Source organism: Chaetodon auriga, chromosome 8 (genome assembly GCF_051107435.1).
Source record: "Chaetodon auriga isolate fChaAug3 chromosome 8, fChaAug3.hap1, whole genome shotgun sequence".
Lineage (NCBI taxonomy): Eukaryota > Metazoa > Chordata > Actinopteri > Chaetodontiformes > Chaetodontidae > Chaetodon > Chaetodon auriga.
Window position 1 is genome coordinate 9,989,538 of NC_135081.1, and position 19,683 is coordinate 10,009,220.

General features: G+C 40.2%; 1 protein-coding gene across 1 annotated transcript in view; it reads left to right on the forward strand.

Annotated features, from left to right (window-relative positions):
• ulk4 (unc-51 like kinase 4) overlaps positions 1-19,683 on the forward strand; it is a 74,305-nt gene that overhangs the window by 25,131 nt on the left and 29,491 nt on the right. Inside the window, 13 exon segments of the mRNA XM_076736703.1 lie at positions 4,818-4,874; positions 4,876-4,980; positions 5,367-5,551; positions 6,912-6,919; positions 7,082-7,167; positions 11,662-11,806; positions 12,244-12,365; positions 12,590-12,648; positions 13,081-13,142; positions 13,686-13,768; positions 18,276-18,327; positions 19,478-19,590; positions 19,593-19,675. Of these exon segments, the coding sequence (XP_076592818.1) occupies positions 4,818-4,874; positions 4,876-4,980; positions 5,367-5,551; positions 6,912-6,919; positions 7,082-7,167; positions 11,662-11,806; positions 12,244-12,365; positions 12,590-12,648; positions 13,081-13,142; positions 13,686-13,768; positions 18,276-18,327; positions 19,478-19,590; positions 19,593-19,675 (1,160 nt within the window).

Genomic DNA, 19,683 nt, shown 5'->3' on the forward strand with positions numbered 1-19,683 from the left:
GTACGCCTGTCTCTCTGCCTGCCTGTATGTCTGTTTCTTAATCGGTTTGTCCGCTTGTCTCCTTGTTTGCCCAGTTTACATGTGCTTGTTTGTCTCTCTGCCGGTCTGTCTTCTGTCCTGTTTGTGTATTTGCACCTCTACTTGTTGCTGCTTTCTGCTGTCTTGACCAAATGTCTCTTCCTCTTGCTTCACGCCTCACTGTCTGTCTGTTAGCCTGCTAATCAGACAGTCTGTCTCTCTCTCCCTTTGAGTGTGGCTATTAGTGATGTTAGATGTGCTGTGTGAGGCTGATAGATGGCGTCCGTGTCTCTGGCATAGGGGCTCATTCAAAACCAGGTGCATTGGCTTCTAAAGGATCTTAATTACAGAGGGAAACCACATCAGACATGTGAACACACGCACTTGTGCACATGCAGGCATGCACACAAATCCTGCGTCAAGTCATGTGATGTTTTTCTGATGTGTATCTCTTTCTACTTGAGACTCAGAGGCCAGGTGCAAACATGTTTGGATATAAAACTAATCTGCTGATTGACACTTTAAGATAGGATTTTATTGTTCCATATCGGCCTAGCCTTTTAACTCTTTTCATCTATAAACAGAGGTTTTTCCAACTTTTTTTAGCCAGGGGTTCAAAGTGTATAAATCTTATCTGTCAGCCAGGCCTGAGCTACAGAATAAGGGAGATTTTTAATTTAACCCAGTTGCCAGGAAGCCGTTTGGTCCTGTTGAAACCCGAGAAAGAAGATGGAAATCCTGTTTAAACTGGATACACCAATAGGATGAAATAAATGGAACTTCATGTAGTTTTTTCCAGCCAGTGCCAAATTCAAATCCAGGAAACCTGAAATTGAAGAATGCATGTTTTGCCAGAGTATTATGTCTGTCTGTAATGGTCTTAAATTAGGATGAATACCTACTCAGAAATCACAGCTTGATGTTTGAAGTGAGGAAGTATGAGAGTGGGTATGTCATTTAATTAGATCTGCCCATGACACCTCTGGAAGACTCAATTTCATGCTCTAAATCTACCAAATGTTAGTCCCTCACTGATTTTAAAAAAATCTGTACTAGTCATTGAGGAGGTGATACAGAGAAGCAGTTGAGTCGGAGAGATATTTCTAATCTTGATAACTAAGATATGAATCGTCCAAAAATGTTCTGCAACTCAATACCAAGATGTCCTAATATTTTTCACATTTACTATACACTGCAATGCTTATTGAGCAATTTTAATTCAATTACTTAATTATTCAAGTCCTTTATTTATATTACAAATCTGTTTTTTGTAGGAGCAAGAAGAAATTAAGTATATTATCATTTGAGTTCACAGAATTTGAACTCCTAGAAATTAAATTAAACCATATTTCTTTGATTAGTTTGAAGCTTTTTTCCTTTTTTCCACAGTCACTGTTAATATATTGTTAGAACTTTATTCAGCATTATTCATTTCTTAGTAATTCTTACAGTTGTTCAAACCCCCTGAATCTGATTTACTTCACCCTAACAGATGTCCCACACACTGGGGGAAACACTGGACAAGGTGCTACCAAACATGCTACTATATCAACAAGCTAGCAGAGCACCATGAGAGCATCAGACGTGTGAAGTGAAGGCATGAAGAGACTTGGTGCAGTGCAGTCGCTCCAGTTAAAAGTCGTTCAGGCAGGTCTGAACTTGATTTGGAATACAAATCTCTTATATAGTTATTGATAAAGTAAGGTCTATCATACCCTCTGACCTTTCCTTTAGCGCAAACATGAAGTTGACGTTCTGTGTTTTGAGTGAAATGTGTTGACAAACATTGGATGGATTTCTATATTTAGTATCGCAAGAGGATGAATCTTAATAATTTTCCTCTCACGATACCAGCAAACCAGAATTTCACTTTGTCCAATGCTTTGTCTATACTGATCAAATACCTGCAGATTAATTCCATCAAGCTCACCTGTTCTTTGTATTCAGTGTGAATATTAGCATGCCGACATCCATATTTAGCCAAATACATTCTTACAGAGCACCTGACGTAGCTCTCAGTCTTGCTCTAAAACATTTGCTCAACAATTCACTAAACATGTTTATGTACAGTGGCGAGAGAGAGGACGAGACAAACAACTGTTATACACTAACACTGTGTTATTATAGTGATATAATTTCAGCTGTGTTATGTACGATTACAGAACTCTCATCATTTACACTGAAACTCGGCAAAGTCTCGTGCATAAAGAAAGAAATCGAGATGACCTTGGTAGCCAAGTTTTTGGGAAAGCCATTGCAAAGATTTTATTTTAATTTCTTTAAAGTTGACTTTCCGGAGATGTGAGGTTTAAGTAGGACACTGAGTATAATATAATGATTGCGCTTCTTGGATGAACTTGTTTCTCATACTGGGAGAAATTATAATGAGAATAACTTCCTCTTTCCTCTGTCTCCTGCATTTCTCTGTCTGCATCATAATGATGGAGTTTCTTGCATGAGCTCACCACATATAAGGATATCTCTCTCACTCCATCTCTCTCTCTTTCTTTCACTCTCCCCCTCCCCTTTCTTTTCTCTGTGTAGTTCCTGGCAGGGCTACAGTCTATTAAACACACAGACAGTGGGTGCTCCCCCGTGGGCTCATTAGTGAGCTGGCCCGCACAGCCTGGGGAATGCTGGAACAGACCATTCTACTGGTTCCCGGAGGGGTGCCAGAGGATTCATTATGTTGTCGTGCTACGTAGTCCCTTGGTGATGAATACACAATGTGATGTCCTATATTGGTTTATTAGATGGTTATTTAAGCTATCGGTTATGATTAGAGTTCCCATGTGGTTGAGTAAAATGTGTCTTTAGTTTCTCTAAAATGTTAAATAGGTGTGGATCACAGCCTGACCATCAATGCAGTGTTAAATGTCAGAGGTACATCCATGCCTCCATGAGCGAATCAAGACTTTTCTCAACTCTAAAAGGTTCACTTTGTTTTGGACATACAGTTTCAGCAGGGGAGTAGAGACATTTTTTTGCTGTTCTTGCAAAGTACATATGTTAAGGCGGATGGGATCGAAGTAAATCTTTTCATGAAATTGAAAATGTGGAGTAAATGATAAAAACCGACACTCTGCTCTTTCTGATGAACAGCAGCTATAATCACTTTGAATTCTTGTCTTGTCCTGTAATAGATTCACACGGGGACAAGTTTTCATGGCAGTAGTGTCTCTCAACGTGTTTAAAAAGTTTTCACACCGTTCCTGCAGCCTAATCTACAGCATCTACATCTGCTCTCCCTCCATATGCTGATAAGATTGTTGTAGCGTTTGAGGAGGGGGATAACATGAAACATTTGCAGTTCATTTTGCCAAAATTTTGCCAAAATTCTGACTGTTTGAAGCATCCTGAGCACACAGATGGACAGCAGAAAAGTAGATTATTTCAACATTTGGGTCTATTGAAGATTATATGATTTAAAGCTGCAGGTTGCAGCCACAGCTGCAGTTGTGTGAAGAAACATACTAAAAACAGCCAGTTTTCAAGCTTATATGGAGCGTTTGATATTAGACGGTTTCAACGGAGTATCGCTGTAATTGTTGGATGTTTAATGTTCTTAAGTCTCTCATTTGTTAAATGTTGTGCATTACATATATATATACAAATATACAGTCAGTGTTATGTGAGAAATATGTATCAGCTAAGTAGTGTAGTAATGTCATTAGCTGCCACCTGCACCACTTTTCAGAATTACTATGATAAATTGTCATGGCGAAATTAATGTTTCAGCTGTTATAAGGAACTTTTACCACAAAACACAGCTAACTGTTTTTTTTATGAATGAATAGGCTCTATTGTATTTCATATCTAGGGAGAGTAGAGTCTAAGTGATGTAACACAGTGAAACACAATAATAACCTGACAGAGGCAATCACTTCTGTTCTACTTCCTGTCTTTCTCCACAATGACTTTCCTGGAAAAACTCATTTCCTCAGCCACAGAGATTTCATTAGCCTGGCCCCATTGTATGAACACAAACAACTGTTCTCTTGTGAGGCAAAGGTGTGTGGGCACAGAAAGTATACACATAATTATTCACGCACAAACACTTGCACACCAACTCATGCACACTCACACACAAGTGCAACCCCATTGAGGTGACGGTGCTGAAAGCTGATCTAATTGTGAGTCTGTGATTGATTTAAATCTTTGTTCTTTTCTGCCTTTTTGGTGTATGACATTTTTCACCAGTCGAGTTTGAGTTTGGAACTAGACAATGAACCAGAAATCGTTCACAATGGCATTATATTTTTACAAAAAAAAAAAAAAAAAAAGTCCTGTACACAAAGCACTATGAAATACTCTGCTATTCGGACGCATGCAAATACGAAGGCTTATCTTTATATTAGTAGAAATTGAACATATTCCCCCCATAGTTGTTCTACTCCTACGTATTTGTACTGTTTGCCCTGTTGGTGAACAACAGGCTTTTCAGCACATGCTGTAGTACAACATTATGTTCTTTTGGTCTGTATATTGTCTGATATATTATGACTATACAAAGGAGGGTCATTGGGGTCAGTGTCATAGTGTTGCTTTTGAATACTTTGGATTCTTGCTGCAAGATTTTTGACCAACTCATGGTCTTAAATCCTCTTGCAGCATCGTTCTTAAATGGACTCTATTACTTAGGTACATCTAGTTGTCAGTACCAGCTTAAATTTATCATTTTAGTTAGTTATGTAAAAATCAACTGGTTGGCCATTGTTCCAAAGTGAATATAAATAATTCAAAAATGTGTGTGTGTGTGTGTGTGTGTGTGTGTGTGTGTGTCTGTGTGTGTCTCACAGGATGATAACATAGTTCATCACATGGCTGCAAAAGCCATGGAGAACATCACCGCCTCCTGTCTCCAGTCCCACCCACCACCTGGTTACCACAGGGATGGGCTCGGCCCTGTGGTACCTGTTCACTCACTCCACCGTGGAGGCTGCCAGAGTCACTGCCATCTCTGTAAGTTCACATGCATGAAACACACATTCACACACACAGTCGTATCTGTGACTGTGTACAGATGTGTACTTATGCACATGCTAACATCTCTGTGGAACCAACAAACACAAATAAACATTCATTTCCTAAATGCCCCATTGTCAGACTGTCAGTCATGTTAATTTATTTGTTGGCGCTATGGCCGAAATTGCATAACATGGAGTGGCAAATACCTTAGAAATGCATTTTGTACCATTGGACTCCTCCACCTTTTTTAAGGCAGTAACAACTTAACATCAAGGACTTTGTGTGCAACATGATATTACAAGGAAATGGGAACCTAATCCATGAATGATATTCATTACCTCGGTGCATTTATGTTTATTTGTTTTTCTCTGCGTCCCTAGTCCCTTTCCAGGCTAACCCGGGTCATCCCCGCAGTCTTCTTGGCTGTGATTGACACCTGTGGCCCTGCGGCAGTCTTAGAGGGCATGGATAGAGCAAGTGCAAGGGTCCAGCAGCACCTACTCACAGCTATGGCCACTGCCCTACTCACCTCACACGTCCAAACACACCGCATCACACAGAACAGGTAAGTGTTTTATGCACTCTTGCATAAGAATGTAACAACATATTGGAGAATGTCAAACAAAAATACAGAGAGAAATCCGGACACAAACATCCATATCCTTTTCTTGTTATATCTTATCAATTCAGAGCAATTCTACAGGACATTTAGGTGGTAACATCACTCCCGGCTGGGGTTTGAATTTTAGAGTTTATGAGTCACAAACAGAGGTTTTAACTCAGGTGCTGAAGGTTGAAAACACAATAACAACACGAGGAGCAAATGAAACTAGCTTCAAATTCTCTACATCTTTATTTCTCTCCCTACTTCTCTCTCTCTCTCTGTCAATCTGTCTCTGTCTTTCTTCCATACAGTTCATGAACTAATGCTGAACTGTGCAAAAACTAATTTGTCAGGAATTGCTTATTTAATTTTTCATAAGACAGCCCATCTAGTGTGTATGCAAAGTGCTAATCTCGGTAAGGCAGAGGGGCTAAAATTGATTTGAAGGTTTTTAAGTTGGAGTCTGGCATTGGTAATTGACTCTGAACTGAATGTATTTGCATTGAGCATTTCCAATTTAACACCAGAATACAAACTTAGTACTTCAACTCTGCTCTAATTATACACTGATATGCATTCACCCTCCTTCTCTCTCCTCTCTCTCTCTCCCTTGGCACAAAGACAGACAGTCCAAGAGTTTGTTTACACAGAACTCTGTCTGTTAGAGTGTGTGTTTGTTTAATGTGTGTGAGACTGCGTGTTGGTGTGTGTGTATGCGTGCGCATGTTTGTGTTAGCGTATGTGCATCCGTGCAGACACACACACATGCACATACGCTAATTTGTAGAGTGTGTCAGTATCTGGGCTAATTGGCTGAATGAACGCGCTGCAGCCTTCTACTTCAGCAAAGCATTATGGGTAGTGGGGAGGGACTTATCAGCTAGGCACACACTACTGGGCTTTGAAATTAATTAACTTGGTGTCCCCCCCCATAAACACACATGCATGCACATTCTCTCTCACACACACACACACACACACACACACACACAGTCAGAAGTGTATGGTGTTGGTGATAATGATAATGGTAATGAATGTTGGCCAGTCACAATTTTTTTCCAACCCGTTACCGTCGCTGTGTTTATGCTGAGTGAATGGATGTCTAAAGTAGCTGTAGGCATACACATTTGTGTGTGTGTGTGTGTATGTGCACATGCCTGTTGTGTGATAATGTGGAGTCTCAGAATCAGAAAAGGAGGAAAACATGAAATTGAATCATTTCTTATTCGAATACCTAATATTGCAGTGATATATGTTGAGAAGATAAACTCAGCATTATGAACAGTGTGCAAACATTTTTTCTCTTCAACCTCTGAATCAGCCTACCTAGTTGGATTGTTACCACATAAACATTTAGGTGATACTTTGCAGCGTTAAAACACTTATATTTGAATTGCTAAGTATTGCATCTTGGACTGTGCGCCAGCAGAAACATTCACAACCGGCGGGGAAGACTTTCACTTTATTCGTTTGTGTGTTTGTGTTTTGTAGGATCTGCTGGTGAAGGTGCTGCGCTGCCATCCACAGTAACAAGAGCCACGGCATTATTACTGCTGCTGCTGCTAATGCAGGACAACACACACTGGTGTGCACATGCACTCACACACATAGACAAGGGTTCTAATTAAAACATCCTCCTAGCCAGATTACTATGCCTACATTTGTTTTATCTCACTAAATGAACAACAACTAGAAAGTAGCTCACATTTTTTGGCTTACTGCTACCAAGTATGGTATGAAAAGTGACCCATACAATATGTCCAGTGGATAAACAGCTTTTAGCATACCCCCCGCAGTCTCCTACTGACTGACTGTACTGAGGTCTGGCCTAGTGAAGCTTACTCATAGCTCCACTCAGTCTGTCAGACCACGGGCTAATTAGTTTCTCTGGAATGTAGTTGCCCGTGTTCACACATGGACTGAACTGTCAGAGAACAAACAAATAGCATTTGTGAATTCCATTTCAGGGTGGGACTCCCCTTTAATTATTTAGCAGTAGCCTTCAGAGTGGGCTCTCTTAGCCAGCTACACTATAGCTAAAACTAAACTTCCTCCTATAGTATAATGTGTAGCAGGGCAAATCCAAAATTGTGCTCCTTGTTTTTGTGATATTCATTTGAAAGAAACTGACACTTGTATAAACTTCCATGTCAGTTACTTTACATGGTTAATTTGTGTGTATTATGTGACGTCTAGTTCCAGCTGAGCAGTCCTGTTGGTCCAATAGTCAGTCCAGGTGGCTAGCGTGTTATTGGTTGCTGGGGAGGGAGGATGGCTTTTCATTTTGACTATGTCGTGTGCAGTTGTCCACTCTGAGACTACTTCCACAGTAATTCAGTGAATCTGAAATACTGTTTGTTAGTGAAGGTGACTTGTATCCACACTCATCCACATTGTTTCAGGCTGTTTGAGAGTTCAGTTTCCCTCTTCACTGTACTGCCATACAGCAGCTGATCACGTCTGAGCATGTTAACGTCATTGTTTTCCTTTCATTTTCATCTGAAAAACAACAGTTTAATATGGACAAAGACAAAAAAGAGGCCTTCCTTTTTTTTTTTTTACATTTAACCAACTTATTGTGGACATATTGTACGAGTTAAAGATTTATTAGATCATTAAACCAACAAATCGGAGCATGCATGATTTTTTGGAGTGATTTATCTTGAAGCAGAGGTTTCACGCTCTGATACAAGCACTCAGATTGCTTCTCAAACTCTGTGTAACCTTTGCTTTAACTAGCACAGCAGCTGTGGGAATGATAGCATAAATGTATGTACCCTGGCCATTCAGTTTGTGCTGCTGTATTACTGAAACTTCAAATGGTTCATTAGCTGGTTGTCCTGTGTTTCACCCTACACTAACTTGCAATGCAGCTGTGAATGTGCGTAGCCCACATGATCAAATGCATATGCATGTATATATTCAGTCAGTTCCCCTGGTAATTTCTGACCAGTTGGCATTTCAGTTTGAAAAAGATGGCCTAGATTACTGACATATGGATCCTCATATCTGTCTCTCTCCTTATGTCTCTTCTCTCACTCTCTCTCTGTTTCTCTCTCTCAGTCTGATTTTCTCACCATTGCTCTCTGACATGTAGCACATGTGAACTGCCAGATAATCTTTTCCATAATAGAGTATAGGTATGTTTAGTTAGGCTCGTCACCACAACCAATTATTTACATTTCTTTCTAATTATTTTTACTCACCAGAATGACGTGTCAGTGTGAATACACCACTTAATTACCTTTGACAGACATAACCACAAACCCTCTCCTTGGCGTCTGCTGAGGAGCTCAGTCATTAAATGTTTTAATTGTTTTATACAGTTTGAATTATAATCTGCTGTTCCAACACAATCATACATAACAGCCCTAAATGGATTTTGTGTATGTAATACTTACTTAAACACATGCACTTTGTGTATATAATGGAAATGAGGCAGCATGATTACCTCATTTAGGATCTTTGTGATTGGACCATTCTGTCTGACATTACAGTCCTACGTCAGAGCATCATGTGCTTGATCTCTCGTTATAATGGCTCTGCTTTCTAATGTTTCGGTATGAGAATAACTAAACTAAACAGAACGATGGTGTTTTTATTTCTCACTCTCTTCAGCTCTTTTTCTTTGCCTGTCTGTCTCTCTCTCTCCCTCTGCCTCACACGCTTTCTATCTCTCTCCTCTCACTTGCTCTCCCCCTGTTCACTGTGTTAGAGCTGTCAGAGCTGACCTGCCTGTCTCTCTCCCATCGAGCACTCTGCATGATTCAACCACACACACAGACACACGTCTTTCCCTCAGTCCTGCTCTCACCCAGGCACGTTGTGTTTAATTAGCTCCTCAGTGGCGTGAAAATGTGTGTGTGTGTGTGTGTGTTTTTGTCTGTATGAGATAAACTTGCGCAGGCCTCACTGAGGAAGTGTCAAGATTGCCATTGGGAGTGGAGTGTGATGGCTTTCAACAGAGGCAGTCACACACACACACAGAGCAGGCCACGTGTAGGTCAGTTGTGTGTGAGTACTTTGTGAGTCTCCCACAGTGACTGACAGAGAGGTGGCAAGTTTGTCTCTCTTTATTTAGCAATTGGGGAAAAATGGCTGCAAGACTAGCAGGTGAACACACAGGCAGAAGTCTAGCAGGGAGACAAATGGGCAGACAGACTGCAAGCAGGCATAGAGCTGCCAGAGATACAGACAGGCAAATAACTACCCAGACAGATGATATGCTCAAAAAAAAAAAAAGTAAAATTATATTCAAAGTTAGTGAGGTCATGAGATATTGTTGACTTTAGTGTTGTTGAAGAAAGAGTTATGCTTGAACCAACTGTGAACTAAAGGCTCATCCCACACCAAAACTCAAACACATTCTGTTCATGAACCCACTGTCACTCTGACCCTGACTGACGAGGCACAGGCTGCCACAACAACAGCTTAATCTTACGTTATAATGTCTAATAGTGTTAAACATTCTGTAGGTTCTCCGCTTTGGCCAGACTGAAATATGTCAGTGATGGACAATGATGAATTACCATAACATTAGGTGCAAACATTCATGGTACCCAGAGGATGAATCCAAAGACTTTGGCGATCCCTTGACTTTTCCTTTAGTGCCACATGCTAGTTGAAATTTGTAAGTTTGAGTAAAATGTCTTCACAACTGTTGGAAGGACTACGATGACATGTGTTACACACATTCAAGTCCCCCTCAGGATAAGATGTAATAACTTCAGTGATCAATGTCAGTCAACATTTCCACTGTCTGTAACCAAATGCCTGCAAAACTCATCACATTCCATCACTCTCAATTTGTGTGTGCTTATTAGAAAATGTTAGCATGCTAACATTCTAAACTAGGATTCTGATTCTGTACCAGTTCAATGTAGCTATTAGTTTTGTATTTTTAAATCACAGATTTGTTTTCATGTCACTCGTACAGGAGTTAAACCACTGCAGTAGGAATACTTGGACTACCCTTGACTCTTTGCCTTACTGCCCTCAGTTTGGCTCCTGATGCACACGTCCTCTGCCAAGTGTGCAGTTTAAATCAGTCCCACTGTTCAGTTTGTTGCATACCACCTCCTCTGTTGTAACACTTAGAGAAGTCCTGATTGTTGTGAGAATGTGAGATGAAAATAAACTTGCACTGTGTGCCTGGTTTTTCACACACTGAATTTGAGGATGTGGCGTATGAAGCTGAATGTATTTGTTTTACTCAATGGTCCTTCAAAGGAGTAACCTGAAATTATTCATGTAGCAGACTTTTCATGGAGCTGGAACTTCTTCTTGCATTTGTTTCCATTGTGATTTATCATTGTTCATTCTATCATTGACTTCATTATCTATAACATGCTATTTAGGTATTGTTGAGAGTGATTGTCAGTGGCACCAACAAGGCTTTGCTTTGCCCAAAACCCAAAACAATAATAGAAAAATCAAGCAATTGCTATTAGAACTCCCCACTGGACCCCTAATATGCTAACAGTAGCTGTGTTGGATTTCATATAACTCTGGCTGCTAATTTCCTATGCAGCATTATGAGGAAAAATACTGAATTAGTAATCCCCCGCTGCCCCTGCACCACTGCCACTCTAAAGCTTACTGTAGAATCAATATTTGTTAACTAATGTGACCTATCTGAATCTCTCTGCATGCATCTGCATTCATGCTGTTTGTGGGTCTTTGTGCTTGTGCACGCGCGTGGGTGTGTTTGTGTGGCAGTAATGAATATCAGTTAGCAGTGGTAACTTTTCCGCTCTGCTCTGAATTTGTGAATAGAATATTATTGATTACTGTTCAATACAAGCACTCTGACATGAATAAAAATGTTCTCAGGGCCTGTCTGTATCTTTCTCTGCCTCTTCTTGTTATGCATCTCGTTAAAATATTCCAGCTCTTTCACGTGAATGTTATTGTTAATGTATCTGCATCATTTACATGTTAGTCGTTGATACTTCTGAGTAACTCACAATGAATGGTAGAACACTTGAAAGTACGTGGCAGGAAAAAAAAATCCTGCAACCTTCATTTATCAGTAATGCTACATACATTTTGTAACGTACAATGTTTGTCTGTGTCTGTCTAGACTTGTGTTATACGTGGAGAGAGACCTGCGCAAAGCCACTCCCCTCAGAGAGGGCCCCAGCCAATCAGGATACCTTTGTCAATGTCTAGATTTACTGATTGTGTATCTGAGTAGCACTGCACCGCTGATACTGGGTATACACACACAGACATACACACACACACACACACACACACACACACACACACACACGCACACACACACACACACACACACACACACACACATACACCCCTCTGCATGTGCTTGCTCTGTGTGTATTTCGCTGACATTTTGATATGAATTTGCAAATCAATTTAGCAATGCAATATTCTCCCCTCCTCACTCTGTCCATCCACAACTACGTTTGAGAATTTCTATTTGCTTATTTTTGATCCTGTAAAAACATTCATGGAATTTCACGTTAGTAGGAAAACGCAAATGTTTTTGCCAGCAGTGATAAAATGCTCCTCTCTGTGTTCTGAGTATAAATTAAGTTTTTCTGAAAATGTGCTTTTATATTGCAGTAAGTAGCCCTCTACTCTCATCCCTTCTCATCTCTTGTGTCCCCTTGTCTTGTCTTCTTCTCTAGTGGATGTCTTATGTGCATTAAGAGGTGTGATCGGAAGGAGACGCCCATCTACAGCTCAGAGCAGACAGCTTAAACACACTTTGCATACAGTGTCTGTAGTGCTGGAACTTCTTTCATCACAGGTAGCTTGGACTCACACGAGTTCTCTTCATTGTTTGATTTTAATGTCCTCACACTGTTGCCAGTGGGCTTATCCACATTCTAATAAATTACTAGTACCCGTCCTTATTGTTCAGAACAGTATTGGCCAGGTGCTGTGACGCTGTACATCATTTGGGTTTGTGTAAGCCAAAAAGAAAAATAATGTTTTGTGTACCCCTGCTCTTCACCCTCCTTCTTCTCACAGGTCTTTAGATCTGAAATAGCAACTGAGGAGTTTCTAGCTCGAATTGGATTGCTGCTGCAAAGTATTTGGTATACAGTAATAATAAATTACCAATGGTCATGTTTAGATAAGGGCTCTTTATCTGTCTCTTCAGCAGAGTAATTGTTTTATAAACTGAATGCAAAAAAAAAAAAAAAAAAAAAAAGAGCGCTGCTAATTCATTTGACAAGCTAAAATATTCCGATAATATAAAAAGCAGGAGTGATATGCATTGCAGGCCTTTAATACTTAGGCAGGAACAAATCTAGGAACCAAAACACACAGCAGTAAATGCAAAAATGAAAAATGAAAACAACTGTCACTAATTCCAGTGCATTAAAACTGTGCATTAAATCTAAGTATTGCTCTAGCATGTAGTTGATGTGTCATTTGTACCCTCTCTCTCTCTCTCTCTCTCTCTCTCTCTCTCTCTCTCTCTCTCTCTCTCTCTCTCTCTCTCTCGCTCACATAACTATTATCACCTCTATAGAGTCCAATAAAACAAATCTGGCCAGCGCATTGGATGAGTTACTTTCTCAATTACTGCAAGTTTTACATGTTTTCACACACAAATCATTAGTAATTTTGCTAGATGCTGCGACATAAGTCTTAATTCTGTTTTGTTATCTCTTTTTCCATGGAGCTAAAGTTTTACAATCAGCATGTTTAACTGTTTAAGTAAAGACTAAATACTATATATATACATATTTGTTAGCATATAACGTTTAGTTTTGAAGGCTGCACTCTGACTCACAAGACACCTACATACATGTAGCCTTCAAGAGGCAGATATGACATTGAATTCAAAACACTTGTGCACAAGGTGAGGTGCAGCATGCAGGGTCAGCCGCAGTGTACTGCATTTGGGAAAGCTGAGGGGGTTCAGTGCCTTGCTCACAGGCAATAACAGCAACCAAATTCCAGTAGCGAGCTCACAAATAGAATACACCCAGCTGTCTGTGCAGGCAGTTCAGTTACTGGTCAGCCTGTGCAGCAGGTCACCCTCCACTTTTACTGAGGAGATGGTTCAGTGGAGCTGAATGATGTTCGATACCCCGTTCTGTGCAGCAGTAAGTCAGTGAGGAGTTGATCAGGACATTTCTGTCCATCGTGAAAGTCCTGAGTCAGCGCCACGCTGCCACCAGTCCACATCATAGTGTTGTAAGTATGCATGCAAGCAAATATGTTACTGACTTCCTGTCTGACCCGCTGTCTGTTTACCTGACTGAATGTTTGTCTGTCTGTCCACCTTACTGACTTTCTGTTGAGAGTTTAGTTATAGAAAATATAGGACAGGTGTCTTGTGATATTCAACAACTGTCAGTACATTACCTCTGACGGGACCATGGAGACAACCTGTCATCGTCCTGGTATTCTGCTTCACGTCAGACTGTCAGCTTTCTAACATACATTTTTTTTTTTACTGTTGACTCTTTTAGAAAAACATAAGTGATACATATGTTGCTTTGGTGTGATAGTAAGTTTGCAGAATGAGGACTATAAAAATTATCTGTATTTTGATGTCTCCATGAAAATCTTCAGTTTTTCATCTCATGGTTTTATATTCAGTGTTTGTCTTCCAGTCTACTAAACCTGTCTGTAAGTGTTCAGAGGACAGAGGGCCGACTTGTGCACTATTAGGCAAGACACTAATCAACTATTGAACCAATGAAGTCTCATCAGCTCTGTGTGTGTGTGTCTGTGTGTGTTTCTGCATACGTGTGTGGGGACGGGACGATGAGATTGTGTTTAATGACTATTGACGTATGGAAGTGGAGAGCAGCAGGAAGCAGACAGGATGGAGGTAGAGAAAAGAAATGTGATGAGGAATAGAGGAAAGGAGCCAAGAGAAGGCTTGCTGCTACTGATTGTCAATAACACAGGAAGACACTTTAATTACCAGCAGCCAGCTCAGATTAACTTTTATTGTCCGCTGGACAAGGACACACAGCCATGTTTGAGTTAGTTTACTTCTCTGAATCCTTGTCACAAAGTAAAGTTTGCATTAAGTTTTGTATCCACAACTCTCTCTTTTTTTTTTCTTTTTACACAAGCCGCTTTCACACTGTGGCAAATGTTGCATTTGTTCTTTGGTCATCTTAAAAAGTTAAACATACTTACAGCTATGTCAGCGATGCACCTGTTTAAACCAAGTAGTGAAGGGGAGGAAATCACTAAGTGTCCCACTTTATTTAATATGTCACTGAACTGTGAACAACAAACACTTTATGAATGTGCATTCAGCCACAAACGTTGGTTCATTACTTTTTGGGTCTTTTTGGGTAATGCTAATGTATTTAGAAATTCTGGAAAAAAAGGACAAATGTTAAACTTTTACTCAGGAAAAAAATGTAAAAAACAATAACACAACACATAGGAACACATCAGTCTTCCTTCAAACATTAGCAAATACCTTTGATACAACACAGAGCACATCACCAGACACTGAGCAAACTCGTTTTACTATTAAACTATTAAACAATACTTATACTTAACAACTCTCACTTAAAGTTGACCATCACCACTTGAATTTTTCACTTTGGCAAATCGAGCAAAACACCATCCTCTTTCCAACTGGGTCTGCTGTAATGACAAACATTCAGTCCTCTAGTCAGACCAAGATGTATTGGTTATGTCTCTGTCTAGGAGCTGCATGCTAACAATAGACTATTTATTGTTGAATTAATGATATACAGTAGCTTCAGCACGGCAGGTATATTGGGGGGGGGGGGTTTGTGCACTGCCTAATCAACAATGTACACATGAGGTTTTTCAGTTTGTTTGCCAGAAGAAGCAGAGGTAGAATTTCAGGCACTATGATTTGCAAATAGTAAAAAGCTCAAATAAAAAGTGTATAAAACGTAATACAACTTTACAGCTGTGCTCATAAATGTACATACCCTGGTAGTTTTTGGACGATATGCCTGATCATGCAAAAAACTTTTCTTTTATTGAGGGATAGTGGTCAGATGATGGAGGGAGAGATACATACCCTTGAATGTTTGGCCCTATAATAAACACACAAGCTGACACACACAGGTTTAAATGGCTATTAAGGGTAAGTTTCCACACTTGTGACTTGTTTGATTGTAATTAGTGTCTGTCTATAAATAGGTAATGAGTTTCTTAGCCCCTGAGAGACCCCTGCACATTTCATTCAGGGCTGCACTGACTTTGTTTGATACTGAGCCATGAGGAAAGCAAAAGAAGTGTCCTGTGAGAAAAGGTAGTTTAATAATCAGGAAAGGGATATAAAAGATGTCCCAAGATTTGAAAATGCCTATCAGTCCTGTTCAAACTCTAAATAAGTGGAAAATTATGGGCTCTGTTGATACCAAGACACGGTCAGGTAGACCAACAACGATTTCAGTCACAACTGCTAAGAAAATTGGTCTGGATGCAAAGAAGAACCCACAAGCAGCTTCAGCTGAAATACAGGCTGCTCTGCAAAAAAAAAAAAAAAAAAATGGGTGGCTGTTTCAAGATAATAAGGAAGTACTTGAACAAAAATGGGCTGCATGGTCGAGTTGCCAGGAAAAAGCCGTTCCTGCGCCAACGCCACAAATCAGCGCGCTTATATGTCAAACAGCACCTAGACAAGTCTCGAAACTTGTGGAACAAAGTCATTTGGAGTGACAAGATCAAAATTGAACTTTATGGTCACAACCAGAAACGCTATGTTTGGAGAGGAGTCAACTAGGCCTATGATGAAAAAAACACCATCCCCACTGTGAAGCGTGGAGGTGGATCTCTGATGTATTTGGAGTGTGCTAGCTACAGTGGCACAGGGAGTTTAGTCAGAATTGAGGACAAATGCATCATGTTATCAGAAAACACTGGAGAACAATTTGCATTCATCAGCCCGGAAGCTGCCCATGAGACTCACTTGGACTTTCCAACATGACAGTAATCCAAAACACAAAGCCAAGTCGACCCTTCAGGGGCTACAGCGGAAAAAAAATGAAGGTTATGGAGTGGCCATCACAGTCTACTGACCTCAATATCACCGAGCTACTTTGGGGAGATCACAAACATGCAGCTCATTCAAGACAACCCATGAATTTATGGTATCTGGAGACTTTTTGCTGTGAAGAAAGGGCAGCTTTACCACCGGAGAAAATAACCAGCACAAAAGACTTTATTGCTATATTTTATACTGATTGTGCTATTCTGTGGTGCCCTATAGTTTACTTTTAATCCTGTTAAAACAAATGTATTTTGGCAGATCATTCATGTTTTTTAAAAGAATGCAACACATCTGACAAATTCTGCCAGGAGTAGATCAATTTATGAGCACGACTGTTTACGTATTACTATTTTTATACTGGTTGCAAAACAAAGTGGGGGAAATTCATCTTTAGTCACAGCGGTGGTGATTGGAAAAACTGTTTTTTTTGTGTGCAGCTAGTGCAATAGGCAAAGGGGTAAATAAGTAAGAAAGAAAGAAGCAGAAAACACGGACAAGAAAGGATTTCAGGCAGTGAGGGGACATGTCACCCGCAGTTCACAGTTCAGAGAAACTGCACCAAGCCTTTCTCCCCACACACACACTATCCAGTCTTTTGATGGTTGTGATATTAATACACACACCATTAAGTGGTGGACAACATCCTTTGTAGTTCCCTTTCTCCGGCTTTCAATGTAATGACCTCACACACACTCACTCAGCATTAGTGTTGTTTCTATGGTAATATTAGTAATCATGCAAATTCATGCAATACAGATTCATGCCTAAATAAGGGCTTTGACAGTTGTGGAAGTACGTTTGTGTGTGTGTGTGTGTGTGTGTGTGTGTGTGTGTGTGTGTGTGTGTGTACACCTATGTATTACGCACATTGTGGGGACATAAATCTGTTTACGGTCACACTGTGGACTCGCCGTACTTGTGGGGACAAAATGCAGGACTTCATGATGTAAATCATTAAATTTTAAGGTGAAGACTGGAGTTAAGCTTAGATTTAGGTTAAGGTTAGGGTTAGGCAAGTAGTGGTTATGGTTATCTTTAGGGTAAGTCTCCAGGAAATGGATACATAATGTCCCCAAAAGTGATGAAAACCTTATGTGTGCGTGTGTGTGTGTGTGTGTGTGTGTGTGTGTGTGTGTGTGTGAGAGAGAGAGAGAGAGAGAGATCAAAGAGATCATTCAACAGTGCATTTCCATAGCAATTTGATCCTCTGTGACAGTGGTTTGTGGCTGATGCCCACTGAATTAATAAATTACAGTGTCGTCTATTCATCTTAATGTAAAAGTATATCCTATTGCAGGTTTGCTGTATATTAAGTAGATTTTCAGAGGAAAGTCTGACATTGCTTTTATTGATATATTTTTCCCTCAAAGCAGAGAACAAACTGAACCACTGATAGTATTCATATTGTTTATGTTCAGCAGTGAGATTGAATATGAACTTTTACATCTAACAATCTTTGGCTGTAGTTTGCTGCTGCATTTTTTTTTTTTTTTACATTAAGTTGCATCCAGTGTCTGCTGCCACAGAATTTCAGCCTGTTTTCACCAGAGTTGTTTCATATCCACAGCACTGAGACATTATTAGCAGATGAACTGTGTATAACACCAGATTGTAATCAATTCTGCCAGATTCTAGCTTTGCTGGAGAACCAGTTCAGTGTGATATGTGTCAAGTTTCTTTTGTCTATTTATGTCTCTGAAGGTTGTGGATGCCATCCTGCCTCCTCTGACAACACTGGCTTTCAGCAGAAATGGTAAGAAAGATGGCTGGCCATTTTTGAGAGAGTGAGGAGAGATCGAGACAGAATGGAAATAGAACCAATGTCAGAGTGAGGGAGGAGGAGGAAGAAAAAAGAAAACAGAAATGGCAGATGGGAAAGAGTACAAGACTCCAGACGAGGACCTTTGTTGCCCATCACACCCCCTTTCTTTCCTCTTGTTTCCTGTCTGTTTCAACCAAAGACAAAAATGCCAAAGGAAAAAAAAAACAATCTTGAAAAGGAAGACAGATACTGCACATACATCCAGTGACAGACAGACGATAGATGCGTGTTAGGAAGATAGATAACAGATGATGAAGATGAAGAAAGGTGTGCAGAGAAAAGAGGTGGCAGAGAAGAAGGGAGATTATGAGCAAGAGGAGCAAACCTTTTTTATTTTTTCAGGCCATAAAAATGTCTGCATCAATTAATTGCAGTATTTGAAAGCATCATTGTAGTTCTCCACTGCAGCGTCTGGACTGTTGACCCTCAGTGAGTCATTGTGTTTTGGTCTCTGTGGGTCCAGTGTGTGTTTTATGGAGCCATATTCTCAGAGTAAAATGATGTTTTGTGTGGGCCACTAATATTGGGGATCCTTGTGACTGGTTATCATGTCACACTGTGTTGCTCTAAGAGAGCTTAGAGCCTTGAGTCCTCTGTATGTAGTATGTAGATATTTTAGTATCTATGTATTTGAAGTGCATACTGTATGAGTTTGCCTTAAGAGGCTCACCCTCTATCTGATGACCCTTGATTTGGTTAAGGAAGAACTCCCCAAAAATCCTTTAATGGGGGAAAAAAAAAGAAACACCAGGAAGAGCAGCGGAGGACGGATCCCAATAGGTGTTGTGTGCAGAGTAGATAAAGAAAATAAAAACCCGCAGTATATACAAATGATGATGGCAAAGTCACTGTGAAACATTATAGAAAATTTAAAAAACATAGTTGAAGAATATGGATCCAGTAGGATGTTGAGCAAGTGCAGGTGTTGAGGCTTAAAAACTACTGCTGACTACACACACACACACACACACACACACACACACACACACACACACACACACACACACACACAGACTATTCTGAACCCTCCTTGAATACTAGATTAATGCTCTCCCTCTTTCTCTGTGTGTGTGTGTTCCAGTGGAGTGGTCTGTGTTTGTTTTGAGGGTGCTGTTTGAACTCAGTCAGAGTATCTTGCTGGTCCAGGAAGGTGATGGTACTGAGGAAGATGAGGGGACAGAGGAAAAGAAAAGGGGAGGAGAGAGGAAGCAGAAGTGACAGATGATGGAAAGTGCTGTAGTCAAGTCTTACCTCTCATGAGTACATCTCTGCTTCCAAGGTTGGTGT